Source organism: Salmo salar, chromosome ssa05 (assembly GCF_905237065.1).
Source record: "Salmo salar chromosome ssa05, Ssal_v3.1, whole genome shotgun sequence".
Classification (NCBI taxonomy): Eukaryota; Metazoa; Chordata; class Actinopteri; order Salmoniformes; family Salmonidae; genus Salmo; species Salmo salar.
This window is the reverse complement of record NC_059446.1, coordinates 79,177,543-79,193,283: the sequence shown is the minus strand read 5'-3', so window position 1 is coordinate 79,193,283 and position 15,741 is coordinate 79,177,543. Positions and strand designations below refer to the sequence as shown.

Here is a 15,741-nt window from a genome sequence, read left to right as displayed (position 1 = left end):
TCACATACTCACCAATTCAACCAATTGCAGTGGTGGGAATGAAGTCATGTGATCCATGTGTTTCTAGGGTGAGAAAGGAGCGGATGGAGTGGACGGGAAAGACGGCCTTGTGGTTTGTTTGTTTTCTACCTCTTCCTCAACACACAGCCCCAGGCATTATTAAATGTTTAACAAGGGTATCGCTCTGTAAACTTACAAACAGAAAAACAAGGCTATCAAGGCCTCGTAAAGTGTGAGTGACCAATCGAACAGGGATGCAGGCTTCGCCCTCACAGGTCTCCCTTTATATACACCCATATTCCAGAATTATTAGAGGGGTTGAGACGAAAACAAGATGAGAATTAAATACAGATGAATGATGGCTCAGCCCATGCTGAAGGCTGTTATTGTTATGTAACACCTGTACCTTCTTCCATGGGCCCTGGACCTATTATACAGTATAGAGCAATACTCTTGTCCATCCCCGTGAGGCACTATATGGAGCATAACAGGGTGCCAAGAAAAATGATCTTAAAACCGATCCAGGTGCTGTATGGTTGATATGAGCCAGATGAATCATATAGGTGTTTTATAGACTAAATGTTTAGCACTAAAGCGTCATTGTCACATCCCTTTAGAATCCCCCTGGGAGATTTGGCGGGAAGTTCCTTAACTATAAAAAGGATAAAGAAAAACAATTTTACTTCATAAATCGAATTGCGCAAATGGAAAAATGTCATATTCATAAATGTAAATTCACTAATAAAAAAACACTCTTCTGTGTTTTCTATAAGGAATTTGAGCAGTACATTAAGACCATTCTACATTCTTCTAATAAGAAAGCTGTTAAAACAATCAATATGTGTGCATCCTCTAAGGTCTTTGTATAATCTGTCATTTGTTGTACCCCCTAGCATATGTTATCATTGTCTGTTTCTATACTTTTGTCTGTACACTGGTTTTTCTGCAATAAAAAAATATATATATATACGGTGAGGGAGAAAAGTATTTGATCCCCTGCTGATTTTGTACGTTTGCCCACTGACAAAGAAATGATCAGTCTATAATTTTATTGGTAGGTTTATTTGAACAGTGAGAGACAGAATAACAACAAAAAAATCCAGAAAAACGCATGTCAAAAATGTTATAAATTGATTTGCATTTTAATGGGGAAATAAGTATTTGACCCCTCTGCAAAACATGACTTAGTAATTGGTGGCAAAACTCTTGTTGGCAATCACAGAGGTCAGATGTTTCTTGTAGTTGGCCACGAAGTTTGCACACATCTCAGGAGGGATTTTGTCCCACTCCTCTTTGCAGATCTTCTCCAAGTCATTCAGGTTTCGAGGCTGACGTTTGGCAACTCGAACCTTCAGCTCCCTCCACAGATTATCTATGGGATTAAGGTCTGGAGACTGGCTAGGCCACTCCAGGACCTTAATGTGCTTCTTCTTGAGCCACTCCTTTGTTGCCTTGGCCGTGTGTTTTGGGTCATTATCATGCTGGAATACCCATCCACGACCCATTTTCAATGCCCTGGCTGAGGGAAGGAGGCTCTCACCCAAGATTTGACGGTACATGGCCCCGTCCATCGTCCCTTTGATCCGGTGAAGTTGTCCTGTCCCCTTAGCAGAAAAACACCCCCAAAGCATAATGTTTCCACCTCCATGTTTGACGGTGGAGATGGTGTTCTTGGGGTCATAGGCAGCATTCCTCCTCCAAACACGGCGAGTTGAGTTGATGCCAAAGAGCTCCATTTTGGTCTCATCTGACCACAACACTTTCACCCAGTTGTCCTCTGAATCATTCAGATGTTCATTGGCAAACTTCAGACGGGCATGTATATGTGCTTTCTTGAGCAGGGCGACCTTGCGTGCGCTGCAGGATTTCAGTCCTTCACGGCGTAGTGAGTTACCAATTGTTTTCTTGGTGACTATGGTCTCAGCTGCCTTGAGATCATTGACAAGATCCTCCCGTGTAGTTCTGAGCTGATTCATCACCGTTCTCATGATCATTGCAACTCCACGAGGTGAGATCTTGCATGGAGCCCCAGGCTGAGGGAGATTGACAGTTCTTTTGTGTTTCTTCCATTTGCGAATAATCGCACCAACTGTTGTCACCTTCTCAACAAGCTGCTTGGCGATGGTCTTGTAGCCCATTCCAGCCTTGTGTAGGTCTACAGTCTTGTCCCTGACATCCTTGGAGAGCTCTTTGGTCTTGGCCATGGTGGAGAGTTTGGAATCTGATTGATTGATTGCTTCTGTGGACAGGTGTCTTTTATACAGGTAACAAACTGAGATTAGGAGCACTCCCTTTAAGAGTGTGCTCGTAATCTCAGCTCGTTACCTGTATAAAAGACACCTGGGAGCAAGAAATCTTTCTGATTGAGAGGGGGTCAAATACTTATTTCCCTCATTAAAATGCAAATCAATTTATAACATTTTTGACACGCATTTTTCAGGATTTTTTTGTTATTCTGTCTCTCACTGTTCAAATAAACCTACCATTAAAATTATAGACCGATAATTTCTTTGTCAGTGGGCAAACATACAAAATCAGCAGGGGATCAAATACTTTTTTCCCTTACTGTATATTAAAAAAAAATATATATATATATGTGTGTGTGTATATGTATGTGTGTGTGTGTGTGTGTGTGTGTGTGTGTGTGTGTGTATACACATGTGTGTGTGTGTATACACATATGTGTGTGTGTATACACATGTGTGTGTGTGTATACACATATGTGTGTGTGTATACACATATGTGTGTATACACATATGTGTGTGTGTATACACATATGTGTGTGTGTATACACATATGTGTGTGTGTATACACATATGTGTGTGTGTATACACATATGTGTGTGTGTATACACATATGTGTGTGTGTATACACATATGTGTGTGTGTGTATACACATATGTGTGTGTGTGTGTGTATACACATATGTGTGTGTGTGTGTGTGTATACACATATATATGTATATATATATATATATATATGTATATGTATGTATGTATGTGTATACACATATATATGTATGTGTATACATACATACGTATATATATATATATATATATATATATATATATATATATATATGAATAAATAAAGTCAATAAAAAATAATTAAAATTGAAGATTTAGCATGAAGACAGTCTCCACCCCCACACCGGGTCCTGAATCCCTTGACATGTTTCTCAGACCAGAGCAGATGTTTTTCAGAGCAGATAACTGTGATGTAGGCCCAGATTACAAAGTACATTAGAGAGTTCTGTTTCTCTGGAAACCTTCAGTGAGGTCACTCATGTTAGTGTTATTCCTTGAAATGTGCAGTAAACTCCCACGTCGCCCTCTCTCTTTCTCTCTCTGTAGGGGGACCCTGGGGTTATGGGGCTGCCTGGTTGTAAAGGAGACGAGGGGGCAGAGGTAAGTCTATAGCAAGTGATGCAAGGTCACGTAACCAGAGTCAAAGTCATCACACTCTGCTTGTCTCATTTCCTACTGCTTTTCTTTTTTCCAGTCTTTCCAGACTGATCACCACCGGCCCTTCCTTAGTCCCACTTCCACACTCCCCCTTTAAAAAATACCATCTACTCTGTTCCATGTGCACGTACCCACACACTCACCACACGCAGCCACACACTCACCACACGAACCCACACACACACTACATGCACCACATGCACCCAAACACACCACGGCTTACTGTATTCATGACCTCCTAGACTAGTAACAGTGAAACTCTGGGAATGTTACACCAAGCGGTTATCATTGCCAGGAATTTCCCCCCCAAAGCCAAGAACCACTTGGCAGCCAATAGCGCTCTAGGAGCCAAAGCCAGTCAGTAGACTGACATGTACTGCAAACAGGGAGTTACAATACTACACATTATTCCCATAACTCTGTCCTCAGCAGTCTTTATAGTCATTCCCTTTATGCTGTTAAAACAGGTGTGCTTCATTCTGCGGTTGAAAGCAATACAATTCAAACAAAATCAGAAGATGAGACAGGGTTATTTTGAGTGCCGTGGTTGGGGTAATTAAACCGTTTTGTTTGTTTATGTCTGATTGGGGTATGAGTGGGAGTTTATTTGTTTGGGGTCTTTTGGGAGTCTTTACCAGTCTCCCACTTGGATAGAATAATACTAGATAAATAGTAGATGAATGCTGTTAGTTATATCTAAAGTATTCATATTTAAGTTTAGACTGGTTGATTTTGGTAATGACTGTTTCCTCTGATCTGAAGTATTCATATTTAAGTTCAGACTGGTTGATGTTGGTAATGACTGTTTCCTCTGATCTGAAGTATTCATATTTAAGTTCAGACAGGTTGATGTTGGTAATGACTGTTTCCTCTGATCTGAAGTATTCATATTTAAGTTTAGACTGGTTGATGTTGGTAATGACTGTTTCCTCTGATCTGAAGTATTCATATTTAAGTTTAGACTGGTTGATGTTGGTAATGACTGTTTCCTCTGATCTGAAGTATTCATATTTAAGTTCAGACTGGTTGATGTTGGTAATGACTGTTTCCTCTGATCTGAAGTATTCATATTTAAGTTTAGACAGGTTGATGTTGGTAATGACTGTTTCCTCTGATCTGAAGTATTCATATTTAAGTTTAGACTGGTTGATGTTGGTAATGACTGTTTCCTCTGATCTGAAGTATTCATATTTAAGTTCAGACTGGTTGATGTTGGTAATGACTGTTTCCTCTGATAGGGGGAGCCAGGTCCTCTGGGACAGAAAGGAGATGCAGGATCTTATGGATTACCTGGACAAAAGGTAACTCTGTCATACCCAGCACCTTAATTGTCTGTTCTGCATTTAATGTGTGAGTGACTTAAGTGTCTATTTTACCTTCCTGTCCACAGGGAGAGATGGGAACACCTGGGGAGCTAGGGGTTTCTGGAGTGTCTGGAGCCAACGGAGCCAAGGTAATCAATCAATTTATCAATTTATCAACTAATCAAATCAATCAATTAATCAATCAATAATTTGATCATTCAATCATCCATCCATCTATCACACAGGAGAGCTTTTCTGTGTGGCTGTATTGTTTCATCTGTGTCTGTAGGGGGAGCCTGGACCAATGGGAGGACCTGGAAATAAGGCTGACCGAGGAGACGAAGTAAAAACACCACTACCTCAATAACTCTATCGTCAATAAGTTGCAGATTTTGATAACTCTCATATGTATAGGTGTATTTTTTTATAGATGAATGGAAAAATGATGCCGTAACCAATACCGATTGGACAATGACATTTGAACATCTTGGCCATGTTCTGTTATAATCTCCACCCGGCACAGCCAGAAGAGTACTGGCCACCCCTCATAGCCTGGTTCCTCTCTAGGTTTCTTCCTAGGTTTTGGCATTTCTAGGGAGTTTTTCCTAGCCACCGTGCTTCTACACCTGCATTGCTTGCTGTTTGGGGTTTTAGGCTGGGTTTCTGTACAGCACTTTGAGATATCAGCTGATGTAAGAAGGGCTATATAAATACATTTGATTTGATTTGACATCAGGCACCTGTCCACCTTTCTGTGTTTTACAGGGGGACTTTGGACCGTCTGGAGCGCCAGGCACAGAGGTTTGGAACTCAGCTAGTTCTAGAATCAATGCAATACCAGGACCAGGACGAACACTGTCCACATAATCTGACACAGGAAGACACATATCTTACTAGATCACTGAACATCAGGGTTCCCCAACTGATGGCCCGTGGGCCGAATTTGGCCCGGGGGTGGTTTTATTTGACCCCCCAAGTTTTCTAAAAAATAAGTGACATCTTTTTATTGTTGGACACCAGGAAATCAGCTCCAAGGGAATTTAAGAAATCTGTTCCCAAGTATTCACACGCATAATAGAGAGAAACATGTGATTGAATACAAATGTAAGCAAGGCTTCTTGGGGTTAATTTGCAGTCCATTTGTAACTATGCTCCGGCCACCCGACAATCTGCTCAAGAAATCTAGTTGATGATCCCTGCTCTACATTGACTAAATGGCTGAATTAAATAGTTTTATCACTGTCAAAGAAAACACATTAGTATATAATGAATCAAAAAAGTTGGTTTAGCTTTTGTAAACACTTTATTCGATGTTTACATTATGGTAAAATGGCCTTGTTGACCAATGGGAAGTTGCTGTTTAGCTGAACATTGCTGTTCACATCCAAGCTGGTGACCTCTCTCTCTCTCTCTCTCTCTCTCTCTCTCTCTCTCTCTCTCTCTCTCTCTCCCCCTCTCTCCATCTCTCTTCCTATTTGTCTCTCTTAAGGGTGTAGGGGGAGAGAGGGGACGGAGAGGTGCTCCAGGAATAAGAGGTGGTCAAGGGGAGACGGGTGACCCAGGCTCTGCTGGAGCACAGGGTCATGAAGGTCAGGCTGGAGACGTGGGTTCACAAGTGAGTGTCCCTCACAGGCGTGTGATCATGTGTTCTTTCTTATATGGTTCCACCAACACCTTCTCGGGGAACAGGCTAGCTCTCTCATGGGCTATTGCTAAATACAGGTCGATGTTTTACCTCCAGTCATTGTCCCACCCCCTCTCTTCATTTCTTCCCCCGAAAGGGTCTGAGTGGAGTGTCTGGGCTCAAAGGGTACAGAGGAGAGCCGGGTTCTCACGGACCTGCGGTACGATGGCCAGTCATTTAATGATTTCAATGATGACACAGCTATACCACGTGGTAACACATGAAAACTACAATACATGTTTTGACCAGGGTCTCTCCCCCCAGGGTGTTAAGGGCCCCAGGGGGCCTCCAGGAGCACCGGGAGATGCAGGGCCCATTGGGAAAAGGGTGAGTGACTTCTGGGATATGGGAGAACAGAACGTTTGTATTGAAGAGGTAATCTGATTTATCATAAGGCTAATATTCTGAATACACAATATTATCTTGATTCTCTCTTCAGGGTGATGATGGAACACAGGGAGAAGGCCAACCTGGATATCCAGGGTTCCAGGTCTGTATTTCTTCAGCAGTGAATTTCTGAAAAGTAGGCATTCATGTTTTTATTCTTAGTTACAAGTATGATTTATCAACATTGTTTGGACCAAATGTCCATGGACCTCATTTGCCTATTTCAGATTTTTCTTTCATCTTCTTACAGGGATACCCTGGTCTGAGAGGACCTGCAGGTTTAAAGGTCTGTCTGTCTGTCTGTCTGTCTGTCTGTCTGTCTGTCTGTCTGTCTGTCTGTCTGTCTGTCTGTCTGTCTGTCTGTCTGTCTGTCTGTCTGTCTGTCTGTCTGTCTGTCTGTCTGTCTGTCTGTCTGTCTGTCTGTCACTGGGAGGGAAGCTAACAGTCTAATGCCTAATTACCCTGAATCCTTCATAGTTTTGTAGCCTTACGTTGGGCCCACAAAGTGAAGAGCTTCAGTATGTATGTGAGAGCACTACAGTAATTGTATAAGGTTAAGTTCACATCAGGTAAAGCTGAATCCCAATTATTCTTTTTTTTCAACTTTAGACTGGATCAGGGTTTGGAACCAAATTATTTTCCAATCCTTTCATTCTGAACAGAAACACTATTCTTTTTGTTCCATTCCACTGTTATGTCCAGAAAAATAAAGATATGAACCGGTTGTCACGACTCCTACCGAAGGTGGCTCCTCTCCCTGTTCGGGTGGTGCTCGGCGGTCGTCGTCACCGGCCTACTAGCTGCCACTGATCCCTTTTTCCTTTTCTGTTTGTTTTGTCTAATCAGTATCACCTGCTTCTTGTCTAGTGTGTTAGTTGGGCTATTTAAGCCGGTAGGCCCGCCTGCTCTTTGTGCGGGCTTAACTTATTTTCCCATTGTGTTTCTGTGTGGGATTCTCCTGTTGTTTTGGGCATTGTATTTTGTGCGCGGCACGCTTGTTCATTGTGCGTAATAAAGCGCCTACCTGTACGTTCTGTCTCCTGCGCCTGACACCGCACCCACTACGCCCAGACCGTTACACCGGTTTAGTTTAGTAGATTACTTTGTCAATCAGTGTGGATAGAGCATGCAAACTAGTTGTTTACATGCATGGTGGACAGGCAACTGTAGCCTATGGCGACTGAAATTTTGCAGGTGGCGAGAGAGCGAGAGAAGGTTGAGGAGGAGCTTGAAGCGCTGGGCATCTTGTTATGACATGTGTTATCTGAATTAGGTCCACAGAATTATACCTAGGAAGAGGAGCTTCTATGGAGGAACTTTGAATGTCCTTTGAGCTAACAAGCTTGTGTGTGCAGAGCGGCAGCAGAATTAAAAACACGTTTCCTTTTTGTAGTTAACATATCCATTGTGAAACGGGATAACTTGGCCTATAGAATCCTTAACTAGTATTGTAAAAGTTAATTATTCTCCAGCTAATTAAATCTCTCTCCCTATCTTCTGAATCATGCTTGTAACGTCAGTACAGTATCCTATGGTAACGTCAGTACAGTAGCCTATGGTAACGTCAGTACAGTAGCCTATGGTAACGTCAGTACAGTAGCCTATGGTAACGTCAGTACAGTAGCCTATGGTTACGTCAGTACAGTAGCCTATGGTTACGTCAGTACAGTAGCCCATGGTAACGTCAGTACAGTAGCCTAAACACACACACACACACTGGTAAGGATTTTCAGCTTGCAGGTAGACACTGGAAGAAGTTTCTGAGTGACAGAGGGAGGACTTTGCATTTGTGGGACTAGAAAAAAATGCCTGGAACATAAAATAAAGTTATTAACCGGTTCCCATGCTTTTAAAATAACAATTCTGTTCTGGAACAGTATCGATCACTTTCACTCCCGGTTCCGTTTCTGTTCCTTGAAAATGTTTTCGGTTCTATTCCCTGAACTGGTTCCAACTCCTTGTCTGGACCAATAAATTTGGATTGCACCACTAGCCATTGACATCCAAACAACACCTTGGCTTTTATCAACAGCCAGACCAGTATAAGTGTCTTTGAGGAAACAGTGACTCTGGCATATGTATAAAGTGAAACAACTCTCCAATTACTCGAGCTGTGTTAAACTTTTTAGTCAAAGTTTCAAAGAGCAGGCATGGCGCTTGTCGTGGAAATTTCAGCACTGAGAGAGACTTGGACAATTATTCAAACACTCATCTTTATTCAACATCGATTAATTATTGCAATAATGAAACCGTCGACCGCACATCCTAAGTTGTGTTGCCAAGAGCTTAACCTTTACAGAAATGCAGAGTTGTGTGTGTATATATAGTAGACCTAAAAATGCTGTCATGGCTGGCTCCACCCTTCCCATTCAGACTAAGGGCCATCCTAAGCCACTCTGGGTTCATCTCCTGGTCATCTGCCTCTGGTGTTGTTTTAACCCCACCTTGTCTCAGTTTCCCAGATGCCAGGATACTTAGGAATACTGAGGCCTTTGTTCTGCTCCTCCAGGCTATCTCTATCCCGGCTAAACATACACCATATATTGTCTATGGAATGCAGGTGTCACGACTTCCACAAGTCGTTTCCTCTCCTTGTTCGGGCGGTGTTCGGCGGTCGGCGTCACCGGTCTTCTTGCATCGTAGATCCACTTTTAATTTTCCATTTGTTTTATCTACACACCTGGTTTCCATTTCCCTCATTATTTGTTGTGTATTTAACCCTCTGTTCCCCCCATGTCTTTGTGTGGGATTGTTTGTTGTAAGTGCTTGTGCACTTGTTTACTGGTGCGCGTCGGGTTTTTGTACCCATATTCTGTTGTACTTTTATGCCGTTGGTTTTTGGATTAAACTGCTCCGGCTACTATCTAGTTCTGCTCTCCTGCGTCTGACTTCCCTGCCACCAGTTATGCACTCCTTTACAACAGGCTCAATCAGACCGGAGACATATGTCTCATATGCACCACTAATCATAAGAATAGGAATGTGGCTGTTGGTTTTTATCACTGAGATATCCATCAATTATCAGCTCAAGCTATCTCTAGTAAAACCATAAGCCCAGATTAGCTGCAGGGTGCTAGAGTGGAGACCATAAAACACAACATTAGCAGGACAGAAATATGTTACTATTTGTTAAGTAAATAATTGTTAATTATCCAACAAATGAGGTAAATACGTGAAGTTTTTCTCAGGCTCATTTGTCCATGCCCATTTCATTATGAAGCAATGGGAACTTCAGTCTTCGCAGCAGCCCATTAAACTCAAGAAACTGTCTGACACGTGATGGTCCTGCCAGTACTACTCACTGTGGGCAGTGCAAAAAACCCTCCCAGCCATCATTGCAACCGTAAAGGACATTAAGTCGCTTCGAATTTTTAAATTTCAATTACTATACAAAATTCTTGCAACTAATAGAATGTTATATATATGGGGGATACAATCTTCCCAGCTCTGCAGATTCTGCTGTGCGGAGGCAGAGTCATTAGATCATTTATTTTGGTATTGTCCATATGTAGCTCGTTTTTGATCACAGATCCAGGAATGGCTGAAGAATTGCAACATTTGCCTAGAACTAACGCTGCAGATAGCAATACTGGGTGATTTGAAAAGCCATAGTCAATCAATAATATAATAATTATTTTAGCAAAAATGTTTATTTTTAATTTACAATCTGTAGAAGCTATGAGAATAGAAAGGTTCAATTGTTTTGTGAAACATCACAGCACAGTTGAAAAATATATGGCAAATAGAAATCCGAAATGGATGATGTTGAGAGATAGATGGGAGGGGTTGAATGGAGCTGAAAGGTGGGACTAATAACAAGATAAACATTGTAAAACATATGGGGTCTGTAAAATGTATATAGGTTCAGAACTTTTGTGAAATAGCACAGTTACAAATAGAAATCAAACTGGATGGACATCAGAAATAGAGGAAGGACTAAAAACAAACAAAAAAGAACTACCGTAATTTCCGGACTATAAGCCGCAACTTTTTTCCCACGCTTAAACAATGACGCGGCTAATATATGGATTTTTTCCGCTTTAAATTTTTTGTTCTCCAAAAAAACACATTCTGTGACGTGCTCAGTTTTTTGGCGGCATGAAGCTTTCATTAGACCAATGAAATTGCCGAACGGGTTAAGGTCAAACAACTTTTTTTGTTTACTGTTTAGATTAAATCGAGCGCTCTCAAACTTCCCATCATTCTGATTACGGTAGTCATTTTGTCACCCTCATCATGGCAAAGACACGAAGAAATGCATATGATGCAGCTTTCAAGTTGAAGGCGATTGATCTGGCTGTTGGAAAAGGAAATAGAGCTGCTGCACGGGAGCTTGGTCTTAATGAGTCGATTATAAGACGTTGGAAACAGCAGCGTGAGGAATTGACTCAGTGCAAAAAGACAACTAAAGCTTACTGCTAATTTTTTTTGTTGTTGTTACAAGCCGTGTTTCGTTAAAGCCTATTTATTTCTGTTACAAGCCGTGTTTCGTTAAAGCCTGTGTAAAGTTCATTTGTTTCAATGTACCGGTAAGCACCTGCGGCTTATAGACGTGTGGCTTATTTATGTTCAAAATAAAATATTTAAAAAAATCAGTGGTGCGGCTTATATTCAGGTGCACTCAATAGTCCGGAAATTACGGTATTGTAAAATAGACTGTGTCTGTAAAATGTGTATAAGATGAATAAATTGAAAGTAAAAGCAAAAGTGTTTAGTAGTTTACTCCAATTGGGGGGGATCAGTGGTAGGGTTTGCGGGGAATAATAATAAAGGTATATTCTTTAAAAAAGTATGTATGTCTATATATGTGTATATGTACGCATGCGTGTATGGATATATATTTTTACCCAAAAAATATAAGGGGGATTGGAAATGATGCAGACAATTACATTGATGGAAGCAATATTCTTTCCGCAATATTAAGCTGATCCTAAAAATGTTTTTTAAATTAAAATTTAAAAAAAGGACATTAAGTCGCAGCCAAATTCACGCAGATCGACTGACGCGCGGTCATTACTCACACTCATTGATGCTCAATTCATCCTCCACCGTATCCTGTTTGAGGATCTGTTCTGCACAGCAAAGTTCATGTCTGACACTCTACAGTCCCCTGATCTTTTGCCCGAGACTGCCACTGACCTCGCACACTCCGTCATCACGAGCTTTAAAGAAATGCGCACGGAGGACTCTTGGAGAGCCATATGGAGCAAGGCAGAGGCCCTGTGCGCAAAAGTCGATCTCGCCGTTCAACCGCCGCTGCCCCCACAAGAGAAAAGACAATCCCAACATCCTCGCCATCTACAGGACTTTATAGTTGAAGCTCCAATTCAAACCGAGCATCCATCCATGTCCTCTCCAGATTAACTCCGAACGTCCACGTTCTACCCTGTCATTGACCGACTGGTGAACGAAATGACCCAACACTTTTCCACAGAAGCAGGTACAGTTCTCATGGGAATGTCAGCTCTCAACCCCAAGCATGCCAGATTCCTTCAAAAGGAGAGCCTTGTGCCCATGGCACAGCACTATGGAATCAGAGAGGACAATCTGCTGGCGGAGGTGCACCAAGTGCGCCGGCTCTTGGAAAGAAAAAAAGAACAGGGGTCGAAACAGTTAGCAGCACACTGGAGTTCCTGTCCATGCTTAAACCTGCCAAAGACTCCTTCGTGGACATCTATAAACTTGTATGCATATCTGTCACACTGCCAGTAACCTCCGAGTTATGTGAGTGCAGTTTTTCCTGCATGCGGCATGTAAAAACCTACATGAGAAACAAAATGGCAAACCCTCGACTCAGCAACCTTGCCTGCCTGTCCATACACGCAGAAAAAAACAAGGCTCTGTATGTCCAGAAGATTATAGACTAACTTGTACTAAACCACAACAACAGACGCATCGTCCTTCTATAAAACAACACTTGGTGAGTAACTGAAAGGCCTTTTAATTGACAGAGCGCGCCTGTCCGGTGGTGGGAACATGATTCAATCACACTGATCTGGATCTGGATGGAACAAGAAGACACCTGCATATTGTCGGCCAAACAAGGGGGTTGGGGGCAGCAGAGAAGGCACAACAGAGTTGATAAATATTAACAATTGATATGCTAAACCTTTGCACATGAACGCTCACTCATTCGGGAACAATTGCAATCAATATATATTTACGCTCAGTGTGTCGTCGGGATCTCTGTTGAAAATTTTGTTTCTGTTGGAGAGTCTGTCCGTGTTCTATCTCTCTCGGTTAGAATGGATCTTTCAAAGCGACATTCATTCATGTCGTTATAGAATGGATGTTTCGTCGGTCTTCGCGTTCAATGATACCGAATTTCTAGCTGCAGACTATTAATTAATATCAAAGACTTGTTATTATTCTGTCGGTTTCGATAGTCTAAAAGTTTAACCATGTGGTATGGTTAAACTTCAGTAGAGGGATGCATGGTCAAACCTTGGCTCTCTCTTCTGAGGTAAGCTGGTCTGGTGAAAGAAATTCTGGGTGGGGGTTTTATACTGAACATAGAAAAGCCTGTCACATGACGCCTTGTCCTGTCTGTGTCCCTGGGGGCGTGCCGATGACTTAGTTAAGCTTTTGAACAGAAATACAATTCTCTCACATTAACATCAGTACATAGCATCTCAACATATTCCAAATAGCTTTATCCTTATTAATACATTTGATACAACCATTTAGATGTAAGTCCCATAGCTGAGGCTATTATATAAACATTATTATGGTAATATGGCTGATATTGTCTCTCATGGGTTTCATAAAATTGTACCAAGCAGACCAGTTCGTAGCTGGATTCTTTACCGATCTTTTATACCTTCTCCAGAACATAAATGTCGTTCGGTTCTCCAATTCTGTGAGGTGGAAGAATCCTTTGTTCTCTCCATGAAAACACCCTGTCTCTTTACTGTGGCCTGTTAGGCAGGACATTCCCTTTGGAATTTACGACCGCCTTCACACAGCCTTGTGTCAGAAGTATAGAGGTCGGGGGATGGTGCATAGAAAACCCAGAGGGCAACGTCATGACACTACATTTATATTGAATGTGCTGTGTGCCATATCTGCTTTTATTGAAGAAACGAGAACTCTGAAGTCATGAAAATCGACTATTTTCTTAGCATCCCCCACGTATTGGTCAAGCTCCCCCTTAGCACCGGGAGAGAAAATCCTGGCGCCATGCCTGTCAAAGAGAGATTCAAGTGATCTTGAATCATGTCCTACTGGTACTTAATGAACCACAGGATCGTGATTGCGCCGACAGAGATGGTCGCCTCGCTTGTATTATTTCTTACACTGTTACCCCAGGAAATCTTAAGTCTTATTACATATAACCGGGAAGAACTATTGGATATAAGAGCAATGTCAACTTACCCACATTACGACTAGGAATACGACTTTCGCGAAGTGGATCCTCTGTTTGGACCACCACCCAGGACAATGGATTGGATCCCAGTAGGCAACCCAAAACAATGGCGCCGCAGAAGGGGCAGACGGAGCGGTCTTCTGGTCAGGCTCCGTAGACGCGCACATCGCTCACCGCTCCCGAGTATACTACTCGCCAATGTCCAGTCTCTTGACAACAAGGTAGACGAAATTCGAGCAAGGGTTGCCTTCCAGAGAGACATCAGAGATTGTAACATTCTCTGTTTCACGGAAACATGGTTCACTCGGGATACGTTATCAGAGTCAGTACAGCCACCCGGTCTCTTCACACATCGCGCCGACAGAAACAAACATGTCTCTGGTAAGAAGAAGGGCAGGGGTGTATGCCTTATGATTAACGAGTCGTGCAGGGGCGGAAATCCCGGGGAGGACGGGGGGGACACGACCCCCCCCCATCCTGGGAAAAATATGATGATGTAAGTTAGTGCTTCAAAGTCCCTGTGATAAGGTTAGCGATAAACTGAAGTCCAAACTGAACAGAACTACACTCTCTTCTACCATTGTCTTAAATATATTTAATGGTCTCGTTGCAAAAGCTAAATTGTCGCAAGGGAACTTTTATTTATTTATTTTATTTCACCTTTATTTAACCCGGGTAGCAAAGATTATAGCAAACACCACTGAAACTGAATTGGTGCTCGCTCACTTTGCAAATTCAGCTATTGTTGGAAGCCAGCCAATATGAAACAAACGATTAAAATGACAAAAGGTTGCAGCATATGTTGTGTAAATGGTGAACTCATACAGCTGTCAACTCTTGTCATTTTAATCCGTTTCACATTTGCTAGCTACCTTTTAGATCGAAGCCCATATAGAATGATTGAAGATGATAGAAGCCCATCTCCTACTGTAAATAACCTACACACTGTGTGTGTAGCCAGCCAGCCAGCCAGGTAGAAAAATGGCAGAAAAATAAAAGACGGACATCAGAGTATTTTTCAATACACCAAAATGCATAGTAAGAACCCTAGTAGCCTAATATCTCAGACTAGTTGATAAAATGTTCATAAGAAAGAAATGAAATTCTAATGGAAATGTTTCACAATGATGTCATTAGGCAGAGCAGGCAACAGATGGCACACAGACAGCAGAGTTGGGGACATATATGCAGGGACAGACTGGCAGAGACAGGGACTCTCAGGTAAGTTTGTTGAGTCTTTGTTTGGCAACATTATGAAAGGTTCTCAATTTTTTTTACTTGTAAAATAGGAACATAATTGGAAAATGCCATGGATACCCCCACTCTCAACTTAAACTGGTGACTGAACTAAGATTTGTTAAAGGCAATGGTATTGCTGTTGTGATTAGTTGTGTAGTTTTGGGTACCGGTAGTTAGGAGTACGGCAAACACCTTATTTCTTTGGTTCCTCAATATACATTTACCATATTACAATGTAGGCTATGTGTTACAGCACTACTTTTGGTGTCCCCCTCAGGAATTGCTCTTGAGAAAAGTT

General features: G+C 41.9%; 1 protein-coding gene across 3 annotated transcripts in view; it reads left to right on the top strand.

Annotated features, from left to right (window-relative positions):
- The window catches only part of LOC106585480 (collagen alpha-1(VI) chain), a 49,610-nt gene that overhangs the window by 15,168 nt on the left and 18,701 nt on the right, over positions 1–15,741 (top strand). For 2 of the 3 annotated variants that reach the window (XM_045719046.1, XM_045719045.1), the window contains exons 14-24: positions 68–112; positions 3,353–3,406; positions 4,702–4,764; positions 4,854–4,916; positions 5,057–5,110; positions 5,533–5,568; positions 6,257–6,382; positions 6,549–6,611; positions 6,716–6,778; positions 6,891–6,941; positions 7,089–7,124. In XM_045719046.1, coding sequence (XP_045575002.1) covers positions 68–112; positions 3,353–3,406; positions 4,702–4,764; positions 4,854–4,916; positions 5,057–5,110; positions 5,533–5,568; positions 6,257–6,382; positions 6,549–6,611; positions 6,716–6,778; positions 6,891–6,941; positions 7,089–7,124 — 654 coding nt within the window. The remainder of the gene's footprint in view (positions 1–67; positions 113–3,352; positions 3,407–4,701; positions 4,765–4,853; positions 4,917–5,056; positions 5,111–5,532; positions 5,569–6,256; positions 6,383–6,548; positions 6,612–6,715; positions 6,779–6,890; positions 6,942–7,088; positions 7,125–15,741) is intronic. The other variant, XM_045719047.1, reaches the window with a different exon arrangement.